This window comes from Anomaloglossus baeobatrachus, chromosome 6 (genome assembly GCF_048569485.1).
Source record: "Anomaloglossus baeobatrachus isolate aAnoBae1 chromosome 6, aAnoBae1.hap1, whole genome shotgun sequence".
NCBI classification, from domain to species: Eukaryota; Metazoa; Chordata; class Amphibia; order Anura; family Aromobatidae; genus Anomaloglossus; species Anomaloglossus baeobatrachus.
Window position 1 is genome coordinate 102,262,703 of NC_134358.1, and position 25,345 is coordinate 102,288,047.

General features: G+C 48.0%; 1 protein-coding gene across 1 annotated transcript in view; it reads right to left on the bottom strand.

Moving 5' to 3' along the window:
* Window positions 1-14,572: 14,572 nt before the first annotated feature.
* The window catches only part of STMN2 (stathmin 2), a 77,308-nt gene continuing 66,535 nt past the window's right edge, over window positions 14,573-25,345 (bottom strand). Inside the window, exon 5 of the mRNA XM_075353151.1 lies at window positions 14,573-15,830. Coding sequence (XP_075209266.1) covers window positions 15,771-15,830 — 60 coding nt within the window. The 3' untranslated portion in view covers window positions 14,573-15,770. The remainder of the gene's footprint in view (window positions 15,831-25,345) is intronic.

Sequence of the window (25,345 nt, forward strand, 5' to 3'; positions counted from 1 at the left end):
CCTTGCAGAGAAGCAACCCCAAAGCATGATGTTCCCACCCCCATGCGTCACAGTAGGTATGGTGTTCTTTGATGCAACTCAGCATTCTGTCTCCTCCAAACATGGACAGCTTGAGTTTCTAACAATCAGTTCTACTTTGGTTTCATCAGACCATATGACATTCTCCTAATACTCTTTTGGATAATCCAAATGCTCTGTAGCAAACTTCAGACGGCCCGGGATATGTACTGGCTTAAGCAGGGGAACACGTCTGACACTAGAGGATCTGAGTCCCTAGCGACGTAGTGTGTTACTGATAGTAGCCTTTGTTATGGTGGTACCAGCTCTATGCAGGTCATTCACTAGGTCCCCCATGTGATTGTGGGATTTTTGCTCACCATTCTTGTGATCATTTTGACCCCATGGGGTGAGATCTTGCGTGGAGCCCAGATCGAGGGAGATTATGAGTGGTCTTGTATGTCTTCCAATTTATTATTATTGCTACCACAGTTAATTTCATCACACCAAGCTGCTTGCCTATTGCAGATTCAGTTTTCCCACACTCGTGCAGGGCTACAATTTTGTTCTGGTGTCCTTTAACAGCTCTTTGGTCTTCACCATAGTGGAGTTTGGAGTCTGACTGTTTGAGGTTGTGGACAGGTGTCTTATATACTGATTAACAAGTTCAAACAGGTGCCATTATTACAGGTAATGAGTGGAGGACAGAGGAGCCTCTTAAAGAAGTTACAGGTGAGAGCCAGAAATCTTGTATTATTATTATTATTATTTATTATTACGTAATTGTATGTTTTTAGTTGACTAATACTTATTTTCCAGCATAATTTGCAAAACAAATCTTGCCAAATCAGATAAGGTGATTTTTCTGGATTTGTTTTCTCCTTTTGTCTCTCATAGTTGTGGTCACCTATGATGTCAATTACAGGCCTCTCTCATCTTTTTAAGTGGGAGAACTTGCACAATTGGTGGCTGAATAAATACTTTTTTCCCCACTGTATTTACATATGTAGTTATGCACAATGATAATTTTGGATACTTCCCAACTCAAGGCTGTATTTTGCTTTGTGCTGCCCTAGGCACTTTAAGTGGTCGCGCCCCTTAGTGACAACGTAAAACTGAGTTTTCGCACTCGACATCTGTTTAAGCAGATCTACTCTGTAAAACACTTTAAAAAGTATCAATGAGAAATAAAGGGCACTAACCCCCCCCAATGGGGATCACCACGGGCACAGCAAAACATAGCATGAGTATAAAATATTCCCACCACACCGTCCCCACTTATATACTGTGACTGTCACACTGCCCCTAATAAACTACACACTACCCTCCCTTATAAATTATACCCACCACACCTTCCTCGATTATGAAATATGATCTGCACATTGACCTCACATCATGCTGCCCCTCCTCACAATGTCCCATGCATGCTGCCCCCTCCTCACAGTGTCTCATGCTTGCTGCCCCCTCCTCACAGTGTCACATGTATGCTGCCCCCTCCTCACAGTGTCCATGCATGCTGCCCCCTCCTCACAGTGTCTCATGCTTGCTGCCCCCTCCTCACAGTGTCCCATGCATGCTGCCCCCCCTCCTCACAGTGTCCATGCATGCTGCCCCCTCCTCACAGGGTCCCATGCATGCTGCCCCCTCCTCACAGTGTCCCATGCATGCTGCCCCCTCCTCACAATGTCGCATGCATGCTGCTCCATCCTCACAGTGTCCCATGCATGCTGCTCCATCCTCACAGTGTCCCATGCATGCTGCTCCATCCTCACAGTGTCCCATGCATGCTGATCCCTCCTCACAATGTCCAATGCATGCTGCTCCCTCTTCACAGGGTCCCATGCATGCTGCTCCCTCCTCACAGGGTCCCATGCATGCTGCTCCCTCCTCACAGGGTCCCATGCATGCTGCCCCCTCCTCACAGTGTCCCATGCATGCTGCTCCCTCCTCACAGGGTCCCATGCATGCTGCTCCCTCCTCACAGGGTCCCAAGCATGCTGCCCCCTCCTCAAAATGTCTCATGCATGCTGCCCCCTCCTCACAGTGTCCCATGCATGCTGCCCCTCTCCATGAGCTCCTAATGCTGCCTTACTCTTTTCCATAATGACACCTCCATGCTGCCCCATTCATCATACTAAGACCACCACACTAGCGCTTATGCTGAGACCCCCCCCACACACACACACACTACCCCACTCTTGATATTGACTCCCCTACATTGCTCCACTCCATACTGAGCCCACACATGCTGCCCCTTCTCCATAATGAGCTCCCAATCCTGCCCCCCTCTTATTCTGAGTCCTTACACTCCCCCCATCGATTTTGTCATTGCACTATCCCTCAACCCTTGTCCTCTGTCTCTAGCATTGGCCCCTCTCTCCCATTCCCCCAGCAGCAGCCTCTCTCCCCCGCCTTCAGCAGCAGCCTCTCCCCCAGCATCAGCCTCTCTCACCCCAGCCTCCCCCAGCATCAGCCTCTCTCTCCCCCAGCATCAGCCTCTCTCTCCCCCAGCCTCCCCCAGCATCAGCCTCTCTCTCCCCCAGCCTCCCCCAGCATCAGCCTCTCTCTCCCCCAGCATCAGCCTCTCTCCCTCCAGCATCAGCCTCTCTCTCCCCCAGCATCAGCCTCTCTCCCCCCAGCCTCTCTCTCCCCCCAGCCTCAGCCTCTCTCCCCCCCAGCCTCCCTCCAGCCTCAGCCTCTCTCTCTTCCCAGCCTCCCCCCCAGCCTCAGCCTCTCTCTCTTCCCAGCCTCCCCCCCAGCCTCAGCCTCTCTCTCCCCCCAGCCTCCCCCCAGCCTCAGCCTCTCTCCCCCCCAGCCTCCCCCCCAGCCTCAGCCTCTCTCTCCCCCCAGCCTCAGCCTCTCTCTCCCCCCAGCCTCAGCCTCTCTCTCCCCCCAGCCTCCCCCACAGCCTCAGCCTCTCTCTCCCCCCAGCCTCCCCCCCCAGCCTCTCTCTCCCCCCAGCCTCCCCCCCAGCCTCTCTCTCCCCCCAGCCTCTCTCTCCCCCAAGCCTCCCCCCCAGCCTCTCTCTCCCCCCAGCCTCCCCCTCAGCCTCTCTCTCCCCCCAGCCTCCCCCCCAGCCTCTCTCTCCCCCCAGCCTCTCTCTCCCCCAAGCCTCCCCCCCAGCCTCTCTCTCCCCCCAGCCTCCCCCTCAGCCTCTCTCTCCCCCCAGCCTCCCCCCAGCCTCAGCCTCTCTCTCCCCCAGCCTCCCCCCCAGCCTCAGCCTCTCTCTCCCCCCAGCCTCAGCCTCTCTCTCCCCCCAGCCTCCCCCCCACCCTCAGCCTCCCTCTCCCCCCAGCCTCCCCCCCAGCCTCAGCCTCTCTCTCCCCCCAGCCTCAGCCTCAGCCTCTCTCTCCCCCCAGCCTCAGCCTCTCTCTCCCCCCAGCCTCCCCCCCAGCCTCAGCCTCTCTCTCCCCCCAGCCTCCCCCCCAGCCTCAGCCTCTCTCTCCCCCCAGCCTCAGCCTCAGCCTCTCTCCCCCCCAGCCTCAGCCTCTCTCTCCCCCCAGCCTCCCCCCCAGCCTCAGCCTCTCTCTCCCCCCAGCCTCCCCCCCAGCCTCAGCCTCTCTCTCCCCCCAGCCTCCCCCCCAGCCTCAGCCTCTCTCTCCCCTCAGCCTCCCTCTCAGCCTCTCTCTCCCCCCAGCCTCCCCCCCAGCCTCAGCCTCTCTCTCCCCCCAAGCCTCCCCCCCAGCCTCAGCCTCTCTCTCCCCCCAGCCTCCCCCCCAGCCTCAGCCTCTCTCTCCCCCCAGCCTCCCCCCCAGCCTCAGCCTCTCTCTCCCCTCAGCCTCCTCTCAGCCTCTCTCTCCCCCCAGCCTCCCCCCAGCCTCAGCCTCTCTCTCCCCCCAGCCTCCCCCCCAGCCTCAGCCTCTCTCTCCCCCCAGCCTCCCCCCCAGCCTCAGCCTCTCTCTCCCCCCCAGCCTCCCCCCCAGCCTCAGCCTCTCTCTCCCCCCAGCCTCCCCCCCAGCCTCAGCCTCTCTCTCCCCCCAGCCTCCCCCCCAGCCTCAGCCCCTCTCTCCCCCAGCCTCAGCCTCTCTCTCCTCCCAGCCTCCCCCTCTCTCTCCCCCCAGCCTCCCCCCAGCCTCAGCCTCTCTCCCCCCCAGCCTCAGCCTCTCTCTCTCCCAGCCTCCCCCCCAGCCTCTCTCTCCCCCCAGCCTCCCCCCCAGCCTCTCTCTCCCCCCAGCCTCCCCCCCCAGCCTCTCTCTCCCCCCAGCCTCCCCCCCAGCCTCAGCCTCTCTCTCCCCCCAGCCTCCCCCCCAGCCTCAGCCTTCTCTCCCCCCAGCCTCAGCCTCTCTCTCCCCCAGCCTCAGCCTCTCTCTCCCCCAGCCTCCCCCCCAGCCTCAGCCTCTCTCCCCCCCCCCCAGCCTCAGCCTCTCTCTCCCCCAGCCTCCCCCCAGCCTCAGCCTCTCTCTCCCCCCAGCCTCCCCCCAGCCTCAGCCTCTCTCCCCCCAGCCTCCCCCCCAGCCTCAGCCTCTCTCTCCCCCCAGCCTCCCCCCAGCCTCAGCCTCTCTCTCCCTCCAGCCTCCCCCCAGCCTCAGCCTCTCTCTCCCTCTCCCCCCAGCCTCAGCCTCTCTCTCCCCCCAGCCTCCCCCCCAGCCTCAGCCTCTCTCTCCCCCCAGCCTCCCCCCCAGCCTCAGCCTCTCTCTCCCCCCAGCCTCCCCCCAGCCTCAGCCTCTCTCTCCCCCCAGCCTCCCCCCCAGCCTCAGCCTCTCTCTCCCCCCAGCCTCAGCCTCTCTCTCTTCCCAGCCTCCCCCCCAGCCTTTCTCACCCCCCAGCCTCCCCCCAGCCTCTCTCTCCCCCCAGCCTCCCCCCCCAGCCTCAGCCTCTCTCTCCCCCCAGCCTCCCCCCCAGCCTCAGCCTCTCTCTCCCCCCAGCCTCCCCCCCAGCCTCAGCCTCTCTCTCCCCCCAGCCTCAGCCTCTCTCTCCCCCCAGCCTCAGCCTCTCTCTCCCCCTAGCCTCAGCCTCTCTCTCCCCCCAGCCTCCCCCCCAGCCTCAGCCTCTCTCTCCCCCCAGCCTCCCCCCAGCCTAAGCCTCTCTCTCCCCCCAGCCTCCCCCCCAGCCTCAGCCTCTCTCTCCCCCCAGCCTCCCCCCCAGCCTCAGCCTCTCTCTCCCCCCAGCCTCCCTCCCAGCCTCAGCCTCTCTCTCCCCTTAGCCTTCCCCCCAGCCTCAGCCTCTCTCTTCCCCCAGCCTCCCCCCAGCCTCAGCCTCTCTCTCCCCCCCAGCCTCAGCCTCTCTCTCCCCCCCAGCCTCAGCCTCTCTCTCCTCCCAGCCTCCCCCTCTCTCTCCCCCCCAGCCTCCCCCCCCAGCCTCAGCCTCTCTCTCCCCCCAGCCTCAGCCTCTCTCTCTTCCCAGCCTCCCCCCCAGCCTCAGCCTCTCTCTCTTCCCAGCCTCCCCCCAGCCTCTCTCTTTTCCCAGCCTCCCCCCAGCCTCTCTCTTTTCCCAGCCTCCCCCCAGCCAAAAAGAGGCATCGCAACGATCATCAACTAACCTGTAAGGTGCCCATACATTCTAGGCTCTGCCTTACGCATACTTGCTCCGGTGCCTGCTGCCCTGCTCTGCTGCCTGCTGCCCTGCTCTGCTGATTATCCTCTTCTGGCTGGCTCCAGCTCCAGTCGCGTCCTCCTCCGCGGCGTGTGTCGTCTGCAGCATTGGACGCTGCAGGACGGGGCAGTGAGCTGATTGGCGCGCCCGCGCGCCTCTGACCCGGAAGTGCAGGCGCTGGAACTTCCGGGGTTAATCAGCTCACTATGCCTGGCGCCCTCTGTGTATTTAAAGAGACAGAAGTGCGCCTTAAGTCCCTCTCACCCCCCCCCCCACGAGAACACAGCGAAGTGCAACAGAGGGAGGGGCGGGGATGTAAAAAAAAAATTATATTTTTTTTTTTTTTTTTTGCTGCCAGAAAGTGCCGCCCCCCCGCAACGTGCCGCCCTAGTCACCGGACCACGGGTGCCTAGTGGCAAATACGGCCCTGTTCCCACTACAACTAGTAGCATCAAACATGCCTAATACTCTTAGTTTGGGTCATAAAACCCTTGGTCCGGTGGAGTATTGTAGACGTAACCCCGAAGAAACTGCATTAATGTGGTTAGAATGAGGACTATGTGTCAATACTGTGGTTTTCTTCCTTTCAATTCAACAACTAATTGGAATAGGATTGAAATAGAAGTAAAATAGCACACTGTAAATGGTAAGATAAATACATTCTTAAAATAAAAGCTGCAATTATCATCACAAAGCAATTCTGCATCGATGACCACAATACAAGGAGGATAATAGTTCTGTAATTAACTGCATTTGTTTAATTTAGCTCAGAAAATAATGTTCCCAGAAAATTGCAAAATTTCAGATGTTTTACTAACAAAGTCTAAAATTTGGAAGCGATGTCTAATTAAAAGCAGTTCTCCGTGCATTATCTAAATCAGAAATGAGGCGAAACGTGAAGGTATTGTACTACTGGTTATTTTTCGGTGTTAGAGATTGCACAGTCCCATTGTGGGTCAGTGGGGGGCTGCAAGAAAGTTTGCTTTTCTCCTTTGGAAAGAAGCTGCCTGATGGTCCAAATAATAAATCGCCAACTGTTATTTAATTGCCAGTGTAACACAAAGTAACAAACTTTACCGCCTGCTTTATATTAAGACAAAAGGGAAGCATAAAATCTCTATGTGATGCCAAGTGTCCAAAACAAGATATTTCAATGGAAAATCTGCAGGGGCAAGAATCATAACTGTAGGCATAGCTTTTCTCATGCTAGTAACAGTTGAAGTCATTGTCTTAAGGCCGCTTCACGGGCAACGACATCGCTAACGAGATATCGTTGGGGTCACAAAATTCGTGACGCACATCTGGCCTCGTTAGCGATGATGTTGCGTGTGACACCTACGAGCGTCCGTTAACGATCAAAAATACTCACCTAATTGTTGATCGTTGACACGTCATTCATTTCCCAAATATCATTGCTGGTGCTGGACGCAGGTTGTCCGTCGTTACTGAGACAGCACACATACATACGCTACATGTGAGACCCCGGGAATGACAAACAACAATGTACCTGCGTCCTGCCGGCAACGAGGTGGGCGTGTCGTTCATGCGGCTGCTCTCCGCCCCTCCGCTTCTATTGGCGGGCCGCTGTGTGACGTCGCTGTGACGGTGCACGAACCTCCCCATTAAAAAAGAGGTTGTACGCCACTCATAGCGACGTCTCTAGGAAGGTAAGTATGTGTGACGCTTCCTATCAACATTGTTCGCCACGGGCAGCGATTTGCCCATGACGCACAAACGATGGGGGCGGGTGCTTTCGCCAGCGACATCGCTAGCGATGTCGCTGCGTGTAAAGCGCCCTTTAGCCTTTGGCTAGATCATCAATATCAGATCGGTGGGGTGGCAGTTTGGCAGCCAGAACCCCTACCGTTCTAGTGTTTGCAGGGCGGCCAAAGAAAGTGAAGGGGGAGCCAGGTAATGGCCAGCAATGCTCCCCTCTGCTTAATCAATCAGGTGTTGTGCATGTGTTCCGCCTCGGTTAGGGGGTGCAACACTTACTTGAATCTTCGATGGCTCATCCGCCACCCTGTCGCTGATCACTGTCATAGACATCAAAATTGGGCAACACATCACGGAATTAATTTCTTTAACTCAAACCTTCACTTCTTTTATTTAGCATTCGTTCTTCATAGGAGACATCTGCCCAATAATCTTTCTCAAACTTCATAAGAAACAATTTCACAATAACTTTTATAGGACAGACATGCCACTTTCCTCCTGCATTAACGTTCTGCTGCTCAATGGAGTAACCTTTTGTCCAGCCCTCACCATGGGTGCTATCCTTCCAGCAGCTGAGCCTGACTTCTGTGGTCCCTGACTCTTGCAGCCGTGTCTATTGGACACAATGGAGGATTCCTCCTGAGGCCTGGGCAAACCCCAATACAGAGCTCGTCATCCCAGGACCTCCTGTGCAGAACTCTACTATCTACTTCACTCAACTGAACTCTCCACTCTTCTGGCCTGTCTGCCTTACCAAATCATGCTTTACTCCACCCACTGTGCCTGTCTCCTGTCTGTGCCTGACTGTAGCTGTCATGACCTCTGCTGGCCCCTGAAGGGTTAAGTCTGGTGGGCGGGGTTTGCTTTCATGTGCCTCGCTCACTACTTTATCTCGGTGTGATCTCTCCCGGAGCGTCGACAGTGATATCTTTACAGCGTGTGCTTCTGGTTGTGTGAGTTCTTTGATCTGCCCTCCTACCAGATGACCTTTTCCTGACCTCCATTCCCGATGTTCTGTTTGTCTCCATTGTCCTCTGGACCCTGCTTCCATTCTCTGTCCAGGTCCCTGCCCCTCCATTGTTCTGACTGACCTCCCGGCTTCTCACTTCAGTAACGTGACCTGACTTAATCTCAGCTTCCTGGTTTTATATATACACATGCTCTCCTGGCTTCTGACCTCTGTGCTTGCTCCTGATTTACATTTTTGGTCTTTCCCTCTCTCCTGATTTGACCTCCTGGTGTAGACCCAGCTTTCTGACTTCTCGTTTCTTTGTGTGTGTTTCACCATGTGCTTTGCTTCTGCCTTGGGTTAGTGTTGGTCCTTTCAGCCTGTTACGTCCGGGTGGTGGAAACACTGGACCGTACACCGGTTTCCCCTGAGGAGGCAGCCAGGCCGGTCACCCCGCCAGAGGGTCTTCATGCACGGCAGCCGAAGCACTATTTGGTAGCCAGACAGTCCGTAGGGGAGCTGGAAAGGTGGATGTTGCTGAACACACGGAGTTCTGGACGGTAGTCCGGGTGACGAGGCTCAGGGTCCAAGGCCGGGTTGAAGGGTCAGGCGGGATCCGGAACCTGCTGAGCAATGGAACGGGTCACCCAACGGAGCCAGGGACTGGAGACTGGTGGAGCTGCAGAGGTGGTGGAACATCCGCTGAAGTCACCGTCAGGGTACTGGAATGGACGTGGTTCGGAGCGGCTGACGTGGCAGGACAGGCTCTGCGAGACAGACAGGGTTAATACAGGGCAAAGCAATACGGGGACCTGAACTCCTAGCTTACTAAACACGTAGAACAGGCCCCGCCCACCAGGAAAGAGAATCTTAATATACCCTGTACCTGTCTATGCAATTTCCTGTTTGAAGGTGCTGGCCCTTTAAGAAAGGGTCAATGACCGCGCGCGCACCCTAATGCGCATGCGCGAGGCCCGTGTGCCAGAAGCCAGTCCAGGGAGCGGTGCAGAGGAAGCAGGGGTGCCCGGCAGGGTGTCCCACGTCGCTGAGGAGCGCCGGGAGCGGGGAGCTGGACGCATGGAGGGCGCAGGCGAGGAAGAGGAGGCCGGGACCGGAGTGGTGAGTCGGGGACGCCGCCGGGAAGCGGGGAGCGGGCCACGGGAACCGGTGAGCGGGGCACGGGGACCGGGAAGCGTGACACAGCCTTTGTGCCCCCTGGTGGTAGCTTATCAGTACGCATTGTCTGACTGTACACTCTGTCTGACACACGCCCCCCTAGTGGTAACTTGTCAGAACGCATAGCATTAACATTATCAATATCTAGCCTGCTGAACCTGCACTTAGCATTTCCTATAATAACACACTATCTACTAATTAGCCCTCTCCTGCGCTCTTGTCCCTACCTTGTACTAAATCTTAAAACATTCTTATACTTTATACATAATAAAACACCATACATAAAACACATTACATTCTATATACTAAAATGCCAGTCAGAAAAGAGTAGAGAAATACTCCGCAATACACTTAAAGGTATATTTACATTTACATAAATACAATATACAGTAAGTAGGAGTGGGGCAACCTGCCCATCTCCTACAAAAGTAAACATTTTATAAGCTTGAGATCCCCCTTTCACAACCTTCAGGATGAAGAAATACTATTAAAGAGTAGCTTTTAATCCATTACACCCAATCACTTGGAGATCATTCATTTTATGGACGCATTCAGAAGTCTGTACATGTTGGTCCAAGATTGGACTACAATGATGATAAATAGAGATTTTGCGAACTGTACTCTGCAAATGAAGTCTGAATACAGGTTATTCATGTGACACCTCCGAGCGACGCAGAATCTCTCACAAATTGTGAGTTGTGTACTCGTCGCTTATTTTTAAAAAATTGATTATTTTTAATGGCGCCGGTTGTTCATCGTACCCGGGGCAGCACACATCGCTCCGTGTGACACCCCGGGAATGATGAACACAGTTTACCTGTGTCCCGCGGCTCCAGCCGGCAATGCGGAAGGAAAGAGGTGGGCGTGACGCACAAACGACGGGGGCGGGTACGATCACTTGTGTGCAATCGCACGATAGATCGTACCGTGTGAAGCCTGCATAAGTCTATTTCTAATAATGTTATTGTGAATAATTGGGTGTCCAGGTTTAATATTAGGCATAATAACCTGTGTGAAAACTAGATATTTTGTTTTACAGATAGTGCTAAAAAATAATAAAAAAACAAATGCAAATGTAACAAAAAAACATTTAAACAATAGGACATTTTGTGTTAACAATTTCCCATTAACAAAAGATATCTTAACATCAGATTCTCAATATACTCAAATACAGCTGAAACCAGAAGTTTCCATCTACTATCTATAATGACACATCTGCAGGTTTTTCTCACTATCTGACATGAAATCAGAATAAACCTTTCCCATTTTCGGTCAATTAGGAACCAAAATTATTTAGATTTTCCAAATGCCAGAATAATGAGAGAGAGAGATAATGTTTTAAGGCATTTTTAATACTTTCTGGAAAGTCAAAAGTTTACATACATTTCATTAGTATTTGGTACCATTGCCCTTAAATTGTATGACTTGGGTGAAATGTTTTGTACTTCCTTCCACAAGCTTCCCACAATAGTTGATAGGATTTTGGGCCCATTCCTCTGGACAGAACTGTTATAACTGAGCCATGTCTGGAGGTCGCCTTGCTCCCACTGGCCTTTTGAGTTTTGCCCATAAATTTTCAATAGGATTGAGATCAGGGCTTTGTGATGGCCACTCCAAAACATTGACTAAGTTATTCTTAAGCCACCTTGTAACCAGTTTGGCAGTAGCTTCGGGTCATTGTCCATTTAAAAGACCCATTTCAACCCAAGCTTTAAGTTCCTGGCTAATGTCTTGAGATGTTGCTTCAGTATTGCCACATAAACTTCTTTCCTCATGATACCATCTATTTTGTGAAAAACAAAACAAAAAACAACCCCACAACATGATACTGCTACCCCCATGTTTCATAGTTGGGATGGTGTTCTTAGGCTTCAAAGCTTCTCCCTTTTTCCCCCAAATGTAATGATGGTCATTAAGGCCAAAAAATTCAATTTTCGTTTCGTCAGACCACAGGACATGTCTACAAAAATTAAGGTCTTTGATCCTGTGTGGATTTGCAAACATGAATCTGGCTTTTTTATGTTTTCTTTGGAGTAATGGCTTCTTCCTGGCAGAGTGGCCTTTCAGCCCATGTTGATACAGTACTCGTTTCACTGTGGATAATGACACAATCTTACCAGCTGCTACCAGCATCTTCACAAGGTCTTTTGCATTTGTTCTTGGTTTGCTATGACTAAAGCACATTCATCTCTGGGACACAAAACCCGTCTCTTTCCTGAGTGATATGATGGCTGAACATTCTTATCTTGTTTGTACTTGCGTATAATTGTTTTTACAGATGGACGAGGCACCTTCAGGTATCTGGAAATTGCACCCAAGGATAAACCAGATTTATGCAAGCCCACAATTCTCTTCCTGAGTTCTTGGTTGATTTCTTTTGACTTTCCCATGATGCTACACAAAGAATCAGTGTATTTCAGGTGTGCATTAAAATACATCCACAGGTGCGTCTCTAATTAACTTAGATCTTGCCAATAAACCTATCAGAAGTTTCCAAAGGCATTAAATCATCATATGGGCTGTCCCATATTGTTTAAAGGCATAGTACTCTTAAGGCTACTTTACACACTGCGATATCGGTCCCGATATCGCTAGTGTGGGTACCCGTCCCCATCTGTTGCGCGACACGGGCAAATCACTGCCCGTGCCGCACAACATCGCCCAGACCCGTCACACATACTTACCTTCCCGGCAACGTCGCTGTGACCGGCGAACCGCCTCCTTTCTAACGGGGCGGTCCGTGCGGCGTCACAGCAACGTCACTGAGCGGCCGCCCAATAGCAGCGCAGGGGCAGAGATGAGCGGGACGTAACATCCCGCCCACCTCCTTCCTTCCTCATAGCGGCCGGGAGGCAGGTAAGGAGAGCTTCCTCGTTCCTGCGGTGTCACACATAGCGATGTGTGCTGCCGCAGGAGCGACGAACTACATCGTTACTGCTGCAGTAACGATAATCGAGAATGGACCCCCATGTCACCGATGAGCGATTTTGCACGTTTTTGCAACGATGCAAAATCGCTCATCGGTGTCACATGCAGCAACATCGCTAATGCGGCCGGATGTGCGTCACAAATTCTGTGACCCCAACGACTCCGCATTAGCGATGTCGCAGCGTGTAAAACCCCCTTAAGTATATGTAAACCTTTGACTTTGCAGAAAGTTATAAAAGTGCCTAACAACATTTTCTTTCTCTCATTATTCTGGCCTGGGGCAAATATAAATAATTTTGGTTCCTAATTGACCTAAAACGGGAAAGCTTTATTCTGATTTCATGTCAGATAGTGAGAAAAACCTGCAGATGTTTCTTTTTAGATAGTGTATGGAAACTTCTGGTTTCAACTGTATATACTCTTCTATTTACCAGCAAAAAATTAACAGAGGAACTGCATAACAAAAAGATCTCAGAAATGTCATAGAACCAGGGGTGTAATGATCGCAGTCAGGGAGAGTGCAACCATGACTGAGCCTGTGCAGGATGGAAGCCTTCTGATGCAAGCAGCTATTTTAACTGGATGTGCGTCCAAGGACGCAGAATCAGCTGTATTGTATAGTCCATGCGGTCCAATACACACCGCTGGCCAATCAGAGGCTGGCAGCTCACATCAGCGTGCAAGTCAATTAAGTCAATTATGGCACATGGCATTGATGTCATGCAGTTACCGTCGCTTCCACAATGAAGTCAGCTGCCAGCTTCTGTGATGACAATAGAAGAGAACGCCGCCGATCTTGAGAGTGGGAGAAAGTAAAAATATTTGTGTATTTTTTATGTTTGTTGGAGAAAAGTAGCAGAACAGGGGCATTATTGCTGGACGAAACCCAGGATGGGGAACATTATACTAGGAGGGGGATACATATTATTGGAAGGCACCCAGGATGGGGGCATTATACCATTATGGGGGACACATACTACTGGGAGGGGCCCATAATGCATGACATTACAACAAGATGAGGGACATATATTACCTGAAGAGGCCCAGAATGGTGGGCATTATACTAGTATAGAGGACATGCAGTATATTACTGGAAGGGGCCTAGGATGGGGGACATTATACCAGGATGTTGGACATAAATTATTGAAAGGGGCACAACATGTGGTGCATTATACTAGGATGGGGGGCATATTATTGGAAGGGACCCAGGATGGGGTGTATTATACACATTATACAAGTATAGGGGACATAAGGTATATTACTGGAAGGGGCTCTGAATGGGGGAATTATACTATGATGGGGGACATATATTACTGGAAGGGGCACAGGAGAGGGCACATTATACCAGGAAGAGGCCCAAGATGAGGAATACTATAACAAGATGGGGACATATATTAATGGAAGCGGCTCAGGAAAGGGGATATTATACCAGGAAAATGCCCAGGATAGAGGACATTATTACAGGAAGTTGCCAGGATGGAGGACATTATTACAGGAAGGGACTATCATGGAAAACATTATTACAGGAAAGAGGCACAGGATGGGGAACATTAATACAGGAAGGATCCAGGATGGAGGACATTATTGCAGGAAGAGGCCATTATGGGGAACATTATTACAGGAAAGTGCCACAGGATGGGGAACATTATTACAAAAAGAAGCCAAGATGGAAAGCATTATTACATGAAAAGGCCATTATGGCGAACATTATTACAGGAAAGAGGCACAGAATGCGGAACATTATTACAGGAAGGAGACAGGATGGAAGACATTATTACAGGAAGAGGCCATAATGGAGAAGAATTATTACAGGAAAGAGGCACAGGATGGGGAACATTATTACAGGAAGGAGCCAGGATAGAAGACATTATTACAGGAAGAAGCCATTATGGTTAACATTATTACAGGAAAGAGGCACAGGATGGGGAACATTATTACAGGAAGTAGCCAGGATAGAACACATTATTACAGGAAAAAGCCATTATGGGGAACCTTATTACAGGAAAGAGGCACAGGATGGGGAACATTATTACAGGAAGAAGCAAGGATTTGGAACCTTATGACAAGATAGAGGACATGGTTACATGAGAAGGTGAACATGTTTTCACAGGATCTGTGACACCACAAGGGCCCATACATGTGATGAGCATAGAGGTGGTGGACCAGGTTAAAAGTTTGCATCGGAGTTCATCAGAGTCTAGTTACTCCACTGCATAGAAGCCTATATTAAAACAGATATTTCAGAGGTTTTCCTTAAGTAAATAAACACAGCCATTTGTAAGTTCTCAGAACCCCAGTTCTTTATTAACCACAGCTTGCTCACAATAACATACAGGAAATAGCACTAATGAAGAGTAGAATATGCAGGCAGCAACTTCCATGGGGCAGGAACAATTTCAAAATCGCAATTATGTTTGACACTTGGCGGCTGTTAGGCAACTCCACACTTGGCACGTGCACCCTGTCTAATGATCCTTGTATATTTACTGATAGCATTTGGGATTTTGATCGTGAAGGAACCGCTCCTACTGCTGAACCAAAAGTAAATTTCTGCAAGTTCGATAAGAATAGTAATCTTACAGGGTTAATACGGAATTATTGTATAACATAGTCCTTATTGACCATTGCAGTATAGCAGAGAGAGTACAGGGAGCTAATGCTGGGAGAACTAGGGCCAGATTTGCTTATGATAGGACTTTGTGCAAATCGGTTGCTAAATTGTGTTACTCTATCACTACAAGTGTTTGTTATTAGACCCTATGTGCCTCTTATATGTAGTCTAATTCACCAAAAACAGTGACATCTATTCCCGAGCTGTTACAAACTACCAAACTAATGGAATAGCAGTTTAGCCTACACCGGAAATTACTGTAAACGTCTTACCATGACACACAAGGAGGGAGCATTTCCAAATTCCGACAATAAGAATCTCTCTGGACACTGACATGTAATAACATTGTACTTGGGTTATAAAGACTGAATTAACAAAGTGGAAAGCTTACAAAATATCCAGTAGGGCTCAATGATGGCGATCCTCACCACCACCGGCCTAGTGATTACTTGTATGTTGTGCACGAAAAGAAAGGCGGCAAGGAATGAAATTTGACATGGGTATTTTGGAAAGATTCTGCAAAATCATTTCTAGAAGAAAGAGACGACACCTAAAGCCTGTTACAGGACATGTAAGATTATGAAATAACTTGCATAATGCAATACTTGTAATTTTTTAACAAAAATGTAAGTATTTACAAAATAAGACCCACATTTTTTTTTTATTTTTTTTTAACATGAAGCAAATCATTCTGCAAGAGACGACATTTTTTAGTTTTTTTTCTTTGATTTTTTTTTGTTCATCATGAGTTCTTGTCATTTTTTTTCCTTTGTTTTTGATTTTGTGATGTCATACATATTCCATATTGTTATCGCATGATCCGTAAATATAGGCAAATAAGTGACTAATGTTGGTATGTTTTCAGCCTGACAGTTCTTCCTGGAGTTCCTTGTTCCTACGGACCTCGGCAGCATGCCTCTCCTGTGAAAAAAAAACCCCCAAAAGACTTTTTATTACATGAAGTATGTTTTCAGTTATGAAAGACAATTTGTTACACTTCAGCACAAGGAGGAATAGCTGAAAAAAACACTATATAAACTTTTACATAGTCATGTCCCAGGTTTGAGTGATGTAATTAATATAAGCCCTGCAGACAGTGCAGTTAGTTGCAGGTTGGATTGCGGCTAAGGAAAAAAGCAATTATATTTAAATCATTGGCTATAGCGAGTGTGAAAGAGCTTGCGAGTCATTTGTTCCTAAGTGTGATTTAGTTTGAAGGGACCCTGTCACCGGATTTGTCACCTATAAACTGCGGCCACCACCAGTATACCCTTCTATACAGCATTCTAGAATACTGTATATAAGTGCCCAAGCCGATCTCTATAACATAAAAACAGCTTTTATTATACTCACCTGCAGGGTGGCCGGGTCCGATGGGCGTTGCTGGTCTCGGTCCAGCACCTCTAATTTTTTTGCGAGCATCGTCCTCCTTCCTTACTTCATGTGAATGATGTGTCCTATGTCATTCATACAGAGGCCTCCATTACGCTACTTTACACGCAAATGTCTCTTTGCTATAGTGCACGCAGAGCAAAGTACTGTAATGTGCAGACGTGGGGAAATGTCAATGTTATATTGAGATTTTTACAAACTTCACCGACTGTAATGGCGGCGTCAGGTTTGTTCAGACTACTGATTCTGACACCCTGCCTGATAACTTGTCTGAGGTCTCTAATCAGTGCAGACTGATTCCAGCGTTGACCAACAGATTGGTAGTTCATAGGCCTGTTAGCAAGAGTTAATCTCTGCTGGTCTGCTTGTGAGTTAACTTCGATCACGTTGGGGGGAACCAATCACATCTACTCTCCTCCTGCATATGCTGACTGGACACTTCCATTAGTGCCAGCTATAATTTATATTAGTTGGACTTAGTTGTTCTTGCAAGGTGTGCGGATCCAGACTATCTGGTGGGATACCTATTGCTGTGTGCGGTTGTGGAGTTTACCTTTGTTGCCTTTATGTGGCTGCACTACTGCTCTTCTTTTTCAAATGAGTCTCTCTTTGTCTATTCCTGTGAGTGTGCAGTGTGTCAGAGTTTTAGTTTTCCCTTGTCTGTCCTTATCTGTTTATCATCTCACTCCTTCCCCATCCCTCACTGGGGGAGGGGGTATTAGAGTAGTATTCCTCAGGAGTATAGAAGGGCACAGGACTCCAACGTCTCCACCATTAGGCGTAATCTGGAGGTGAGGGATAGCCTAGGGTCAGCTGGCGTAAGGGACAGCATAAGAGTCCCCTGTCCCTCACTATCCTGAAGTAACATTGTGACAGTCAAAGAGTGCCCGAGCATATGCAATACAGTACTGCAATCTGCCATCAGCAGGGCAGAAACAAGTGCACAGGAGCACAATGGAGGATTCTGTGTTGATGACGTAGGGCGCATCATCCAAATGGAGCAAGTAAGAAGGATGGCCATCGCAAGAATATGGGAGGTGTCGGACTGAGTCCAGTGACATCCAGCAACAGGACCGCCATGCAGGTGAGTATAATAAAAGCTGTTTTTTTATGTTATAGAGATTGGCTTAGGCACTTTCATACCACATTCTATAATGCTGTATACAGTCATATGAAAAAGTTTGGGCACCCCTATTAATGTTAACCTATTTTCTTTATAACAATTTGGATTTTGCAACAGCTATTTCAGTTTCATATATCTAATAACTGATGGACTGAGTAATATTTCTGAATTGAAATGAGGTTTATTGTACTAACAGAAAATGTGCAATCCGCATTTAAACAAAATTTGACCGGTGCAAAAGTATGGGCACCTCAACATAAAAGTGACATTAATATTTTGTAGATCTTCCTTTTGCAAAAATCACAGCCTCTGGTCGCTTCACGTAGCTTTTAATGAGTTCCTGGATCCTGGATGAAGGTATATTTGACCATTCCTGTTTACAAAACAATTCCAGTTCAGTTAAGTTTGATGGTCGCTGAGCATGGACAGCACGCTTCAAATCATCCCACAGATTTTCAATGATATTTAGGTCTGGGGACTGGGATGGCCATTCCAGAACATTGTAATTGTTCCTCTGCATGAATGCCTGAATAGATTTGGAGCGGTGTTTTGGATCATTGCCTTGCTGAAATATCCATCCCCTGCATAACTTCAACTTCGTCACTGATTCTTGCACATTATTGTCAAGAATCTGCTGATACTGAGTTGAATCCATGCGATCCTCAACTTTAACAAGATTCCCAGTGCCGGCATTGGCCACACAGCCCCAAAGCATGATGGAACCTCCACCAAATTTTACTGTGGGTAGCAAGTGCTTTTCTTGGAAGGCCGTGGTTTTTTGCCTCCATGCATAACGCCTTTTTGCATGACCAAACAACTCAATCTTTGTTTCATCAGTCCACAGGACCTTCTTCCAAAATGTAACTGGCTTGTCCAAATGTGCTTTTGCATACCTCAGGCGACTCTGTTTGTGGTGTGCTTGCAGAAATGGCTTCTTTTGCATCACTCTCCCATACAACTTCTCCTTGTGCAACGTGCACTGTATTGTTGACCGATGCACATTGACACCATCTGCAGCAAGATGATGCTACAGGTCTTTGGAGGTGGTCTGTGGATTGTCCTGGACTGTTCTCACCATTCTTCTTCTCTGCCTTTCTGATATTTTTCTTGGCCTGCCACTTCTGAGCTTAACAAGAACTGTACCTGTGTTCTTCTATTTCCTTACTATGTTCCTCACAGTGGAAACTGACAGTTTAAATCTCTGAGACAATTTTTTGTATCCTTCCCCTGAACAGCTATGTTGAATAATCTTTGTTTTCAGATCATTTGAGAGTTGTTTTGAGGAGCCCATGATGCCACTCTTCATAGGAGATTCAAATAGGAGAACAACTTGCAAGTGGCCACCTTAAATACCTTTTCTCATGATTGGATACACCTGCCTATGAAGTTCAAAGCTCAATGAGGTTACAAAACCAATTTAGTACTTTAGTAAGTCAGTAAAAAGTAGTTAGGAGTGTTCAAATCAAGAAATTGATAAGGGTGGTCATACTTTTGCACCGGTCAAATTTTGTTTAAATGCGGATTGCACATTTTCTGTTAGTACAATAAACCTCATTTCAATCCAGAAATATTACTCAGTCCATCAGTTATTAGATATATGAAACTGAAATAGCTGTTGCAAAAACCCAAATTGTTATAAAGAAAAAAGGTTAACATTAATAGGGGTGCCCAAACTTTTTCATATGACTGTATAAGAGCTTACTAGTGGTGGCCCCAGTTTATAGGGGACATACTCTATCTGGTGACAGGTTCCCTTTAAGTGTGTGACTTGTGATTGAGTGATTTTGAAGTTAGGCAGTTTAGAAGAGAGTAACCTAAGTCGCTGTTTACATTTACTTGTTTATTTACTTATTAATATTTCTGTTTTGTGTAATCCCCATTAGGAAAATGTGCTCCATTATTGACAATAAAATCCAGTGTATATCTTTTTGCATACATGCAATTCTTGACCAGCTTTATGAGTGTGCATACTGCTGTGCGAGATGTGTGCAGGTTGTGCATTTGGAAGTCAAGGTACTGGATCTAAATGAGCAGCTAACAACACTGAGATCCATTGACAATATGAAAAGGAGTTTGATGCTCATTATGCAGCTGCTGGCTGTAGTAGATGTGGGGGAGGATCGTAGTATGGAGCTGCATCATAGTGAGGCAGCTAGCTGGTAACAGAAGGCAGGGTGGAAAGAAGAGTGCCTGGGAGGCTAGTTCGGATCTAGCACACTCCAGCAAGTTTGCAAAGTTGGCAGAGGAGGGGATGTCAGTACAGGAGTAGCACTGCTGCAGCAAGACACATCCTCTTAAAGCCGGGTGAGTATCTCCTCCAGTAAGGGGAAAATAGGGAACGCCAGGCAGGCTACCTTCCAGCACAAGCCTAACCTCAGCATCAGAGGCTCTAGTAAAGATGAGGTAATTGCTTAGTCACATCCCGTTAGGGTGAGCCCGGTCCCAGGACCCACACCCACCCTCGTGACACTCAGTATCAAAATGGGTTTCTTAGGGATCAGGCCTGAAAAAACTCATAGAATCAGTTTATATGAGGCAGTAAGATTCCAGACTGTAACAGCGGAATGTAATGCATGTTGTTCTATATGGACTTTTCAAAGGTGTTTGACATGGTGTCACACAAAAGGTTGGTAAATAAAATGAGAGTAATGGAATTATTGTAAAATATGTGTAACTGGGTTAACAGCTCAGTGATAGGAAACATAGGATGTTATTAATGGAACACACACAGACTGGGCCACAGTTAACAGTGAGTTATCACAGGGGTCAGCATTGGGCCCTCTTATTTACAATTTATTAATTATCTTGTAGGGGGCATATATAGTAGAATTTCATTATTTTCAGATAATACTAAACTCTGCAGGTTAATCAACACATAGGATGATAATTTAATGTTACTGCAGGATTTATTTAAGTTGAAGTTTTGGGCTGAGAAATGGTAATTAAAGTTTAATGTAGATAAATGTATGGTTATGCACTTGGGCAGTGGAAACAAAATGTATAATTATGTACTAAATTGTAAAACATTAAGTAAACTGTCATTGAAAAAGTGAGTGAAAAAGAGTGTATGGGTGGTCGGCAAACTCAACTTTAATAACTGTGTTGGGCAGCTGCTGCCAAGGCTAAGCAAATAATGGGATGCATTAACAGAGGTACAGATACTCATGAGAAGAACATAGTTTTGCCTCTATACAAGTGTGACCACATTTAGAATACTGTGTACAGTATTGGTCTTCGGTATATCAGAAGGACATAGCTGAACTAAAGTGGGTGCAAAAAAGAGCAACCAAGGTTACAAATGGAATGGGTTGACTGTACCAAAACAGGTTATTAAACTTGTGATTATTCAGTTTTGAAAAACAAAGGTTTAGGGATTATCTTATTACAATAAACAAATATATGAGGGGACAGAAATTTTTGTAATGATCTTTTTACACCTGGGCCTGCAATGATGACAAGGGGTATCCTCTATGCCAAGGGTTAAGAAGTTTTCATCATCATCATCATCATCATCATCATCATCATCACAGAAGCAGATTATTTACTGTAAGAGTAGTGAGATTATAGAACTCTCTGCCACATGATGTTCTAACTGTCGTTACCAGTGATGAGCTAAAGTGGTTGGCACTGCTTGATACTCGATCGAGCATCAGGGTGCTCTAGACACTTGGTACTCATTCAAGTATCGCGTGGGTACTCGACATGCTCAATTCCCTGCCTGGCGTATATTTCTCTCACACTTCTCTATCTACTCTCTTTCCGGCCTTCCTCTCCCTCTTGTTAGGGGCCTCTGGAAAAATTCTTGAGGTTTTCCATACACTTCCATTATGTTCGGTATTCAAGTCGAGCATGTTCGAGCATCCGACCTGCTCAATTCGAGTTCCGAGCACCCGAGCAGTTTGGTGCTTGCTCATCACTAGTCATTTCGCTACTGAAATTCAAGAGGGGCTTGGATGCCTTTTTAGAAAAATGAAATATTACAGCTTATGGGCACTAGATTCTGTGATGGGACTTTGACTCAGAGAACAAGTCCGATTGCCATATGGGGAGTCAGGAAGGAATTTTTCCCTTCATATGGAGTTATTAGTGTCTGCCCAATGAGGGTTTTGCCTTCCTTTGGATGAACATTTTAGACTATAGATTAAATTCGATGGATTTAAGATTACCTTCAACCTTAAAAGCTGTGACACTATAATTAGCAAAATCCCAAATGGTTTTTCGAGGCTCCTGCCGCTATGCACATTAGATTAAAGTTGCCAACCCCTTCATTTTCTGGGACAAAAGACAAATTATCTGATGTTGAAGCCTCCTTCAATAAATTATGTCTTGGTTGGGAGAGAAAAATCGACATTTGGAATTTCAGTGCCTCAACCTTTTGCTTTCAGAAAATAATCTACAGCCAGAATTGTCTGACAGGAGTTTCTTTGCTTTCCATATTAAAAACATTTGATCCCACGGGCCAAAGTTTATGTGCATGGGCGAGTTGGGAGAGATAGCTGTCTGTGAAATGAAAGTTTGGCTGATAGGTATTTTATGTGCATGGCCAGCTTAAATCACATTGTCTGTAATCTTTATTTTACAGTGATTCCTTGTTATTTAGGTGCCCTTACACCTTAGGCCCCTTTCACACATCAGTTTTTTGCCATCAGTCACAATCCGTTTTCTTGACGGATCGACGGATCCTTTTCAGATTGTGGCTAAACCGATGCGACGAGTCCATTTTTCGACGGATCCGACTAGCTGGGGGCTAAATAATTAATTGGAGCATGCTCAAGTTAAAAAAACGGATTCTGTCAATTGACGAATTAAGACGGATCCTACGCCCAGATGCTTCCATTATACCAAATGACGGATGGCGATGGATCCGTCGCTGTCCGTTTTTTCGACGTACACAAAAACGTTACTGTGGCCGTCGTCTCCATCCGATGGACAAACCTTTTTAAACGTATCGCCATCTGTCGCTAATACAAGTCGATGAGAAAAAGCATCAGTCGCCGGATCAGTTTTTTTCAAAATTCGACAGATTGTGACTGATGGCAAAAATTTGATGCGTGAAAGGACCTTAGATTGCTGGAGGTTGAATATTTCTTGGGCCGACAACTCTCCTTTATGACTCCTCTATACACGTGAACTCTCATCAAGGAGAGGAGAATAAGCCAGCCAATCTCTGGTTGCGGTTTTCACCCAAGAGAACAAAAGGACTAGTCAGTAGAATTCAGCAAGACCGACGTCATTGGGAGAGAGCCAGGACCCATACACAGTAGATGGTCAGGCAAATAATGTCTATGAAATTGCTAAAAATACTGATTTTTGTTGAATGTTCTCTGTGTATAATTTGTCGGTAGGGAGTTTCAGATGTGGCAAGAACAAAGTACTGATTTAACTCTCGCCCTAGTGTTTCAGGGGGTCTAGAGGCCCATCTGTCACTGAAAAAGGCACCAGTATTTTTGGTATGTTGTAGCCACTGTCTAGTAGTTTTAATACATAAAATTCAGGGTCTTGAAACCCCATTGATTGTTCAATGGAAGGGGCACATGTGGTTCCAAACCCCGGGTCATGCGCACTGAGCCGAAATCCCCCGTCGGACGCGATGGCAGCTGGAGAGGTGAGTGAGATCATCCTGTGACGCTGCGTTTTAATTAGCATGTTAGCACGCCCACAGGGGTGTACTAACATGCTAATGGGGGCAACTGGCAGGAAAACTAACGCTCAGGGGACTAGTGCCCTCTCTCATTAGCATTCGGTAAAGATCTTTAGAAATACTTTTTCTAAAGCTCCCTTTATCTTTGCTATTGTACACAGGAATGGTTAGGCAGGGATCATCAATATACACCCTGAACTGCTCGTGGTTCTGGGTGCATATTGGACTTGATCCGTTCCTTTTAAGCCTGAGCAGAAAATCTATGAATCTATGGACCATACACATGAGAGCTCTGAGCCAAATGTTCACCCAGCAGACAGATCTTTCCCTCCCGACACCCCCATACACATGAGTGATTGGCCTGACCAAGCAGTCATATATTTTCAACAGGGAGAAGCGAGAAAGTTGCTACCAGCAATCTTGGGTTAGATGAGAGAGTTAAGCCCGCTACACACGCTTCAATATATCTCACAATCCGTCGTTGGGGTCAAGTTGTAAGTGACGCACATCCGGCATCGTTTGTGAGGTATCTGCGTGTGACATCTACGTGCGATCAGGATTGAACGAAAAACCGTTGATCGCAAACACATCGTATCATTCTCTAGAATTGAGCGTTTTGTTGCACGAACCTAGTGAATTGTAACGTGTGACATCCCTTATACGATTTTGGTGTCTGATGCTATGTGCGCAGGTGTACGCTCTGCACCGCAGCTTATAAAAGGTCTGCTTCAGAGCGCAGCTGAAAAGCTGCGTTCTGAAGCGCCTCACAATGTCTGTCATTCACTAATCTCTGTCAGTCCGTCACTATCTCTGTCCCTCACTCTCAGTCCATGTCAGTCTATCCCCCTCTCTCATATACTCACCGATCCCCGATCCCTGGCGCTGCACGGCGTTCACACTGCTCCGGCGGCTTTTACTGTTTTGAAAAAGCCGGCCGCCCATTAAACAATCTCATATTCCCTGCTATCCCCGCCCACCGGCGCCTATGATTGGTTACAGTGAGACACGCCCCCCACGCTGAGTGACAGGTGTCACACTGCACCCAATCACAGCAGCCGGTGGGCGTGTCTATACTGTGTAGTGAAATAAATAATTAAATAATTAAAAAAAACGGCGTGTGGTTCCCCCCAATTTTAATACCAGCCAGATAAAGCCATACGGCTGAAGGCTGGTATTCTCAGGATGGGGAGCTCCACGTTATGGGGAGCCCCCCAGCCTAACAATATCAGCCAACAGCCGCCCAGAATTGCCGCATACATTATATGCGACAGTTCTGGGACAGTACCCGGCTCTTCCCGATTTACCCTGGTGCGTTGGTAAATCGGGGTAATAAGGAGTTATTGGCAGCCCATAGCTGCCAATAAGTCCTAGATTAATCATGTCAGGCGTCTATGAGACACCCTCCATGATTAATCTGTAAATTACAGTAAATAAACACACACACCCGAAAAATCCTTTATTAGAAATAAAAAACACAAACATATACCCTGGTTCACCACTATAATCAGCCCCAAAAAGCCCTCCATGTCCGGCGTAATCCAGGATGCTCCAGCGTCGCTTCCAGCGCTGCTGCATGGAGGTGACCGGAGCTGCAGCAGACACAGCCGCTCCGGTCACCTCCACGCAGCTAATGAACACAGCCGCGCTATCAGCTGCTGTCACTGAGGTTACCCGCTGTCACTGGATCCAGCGGTGGCCGCGGGTAACCTCAGTGACAGCTCAGCTGATCGTGCTACTCACCGCCGCTCCTATCACCTCCACGCAGCAACTGAGGTGAGTAGCGCGATCAGCTGAGCTGTCACTGAGGTTACCCGCGGCCACCGCTGGATCCAGTGACAGCGGGTAACCTCAGTGACAGCAGCTGATCGCGCGGCTGTCTTCATTACCTGCGTGGAGGTGACCGGAGCGGCTGTGTCTGCTGCAGCTCCGGTCACCTCCATGCAGCAGCGCTGGAAGCGACGCTGGAGCATCCTGGATTACGCCGGACATGGAGGGCTTTTTGGGGCTGATTAAAGTGGTGAACCAGGGTATATGTTTGTGTTTTTTATTTCTAATAAAGGATTTTTCGGGTGTGTGTGTTTATTTACTGTAATTTACAGATTAATCATGGAGGGTGTCTCATAGACGCCTGACATGATTAATCTAGGACTTATTGGCAGCTATGGGCTGCCAATAACTCCTTATTACCCCGATTTACCAACGCACCAGGGTAAATCGGGAAGAGCCGGGTACTGTCCCAGAACTGTCGCATATAATGTATGTGGCAATTCTGGGCAGCTG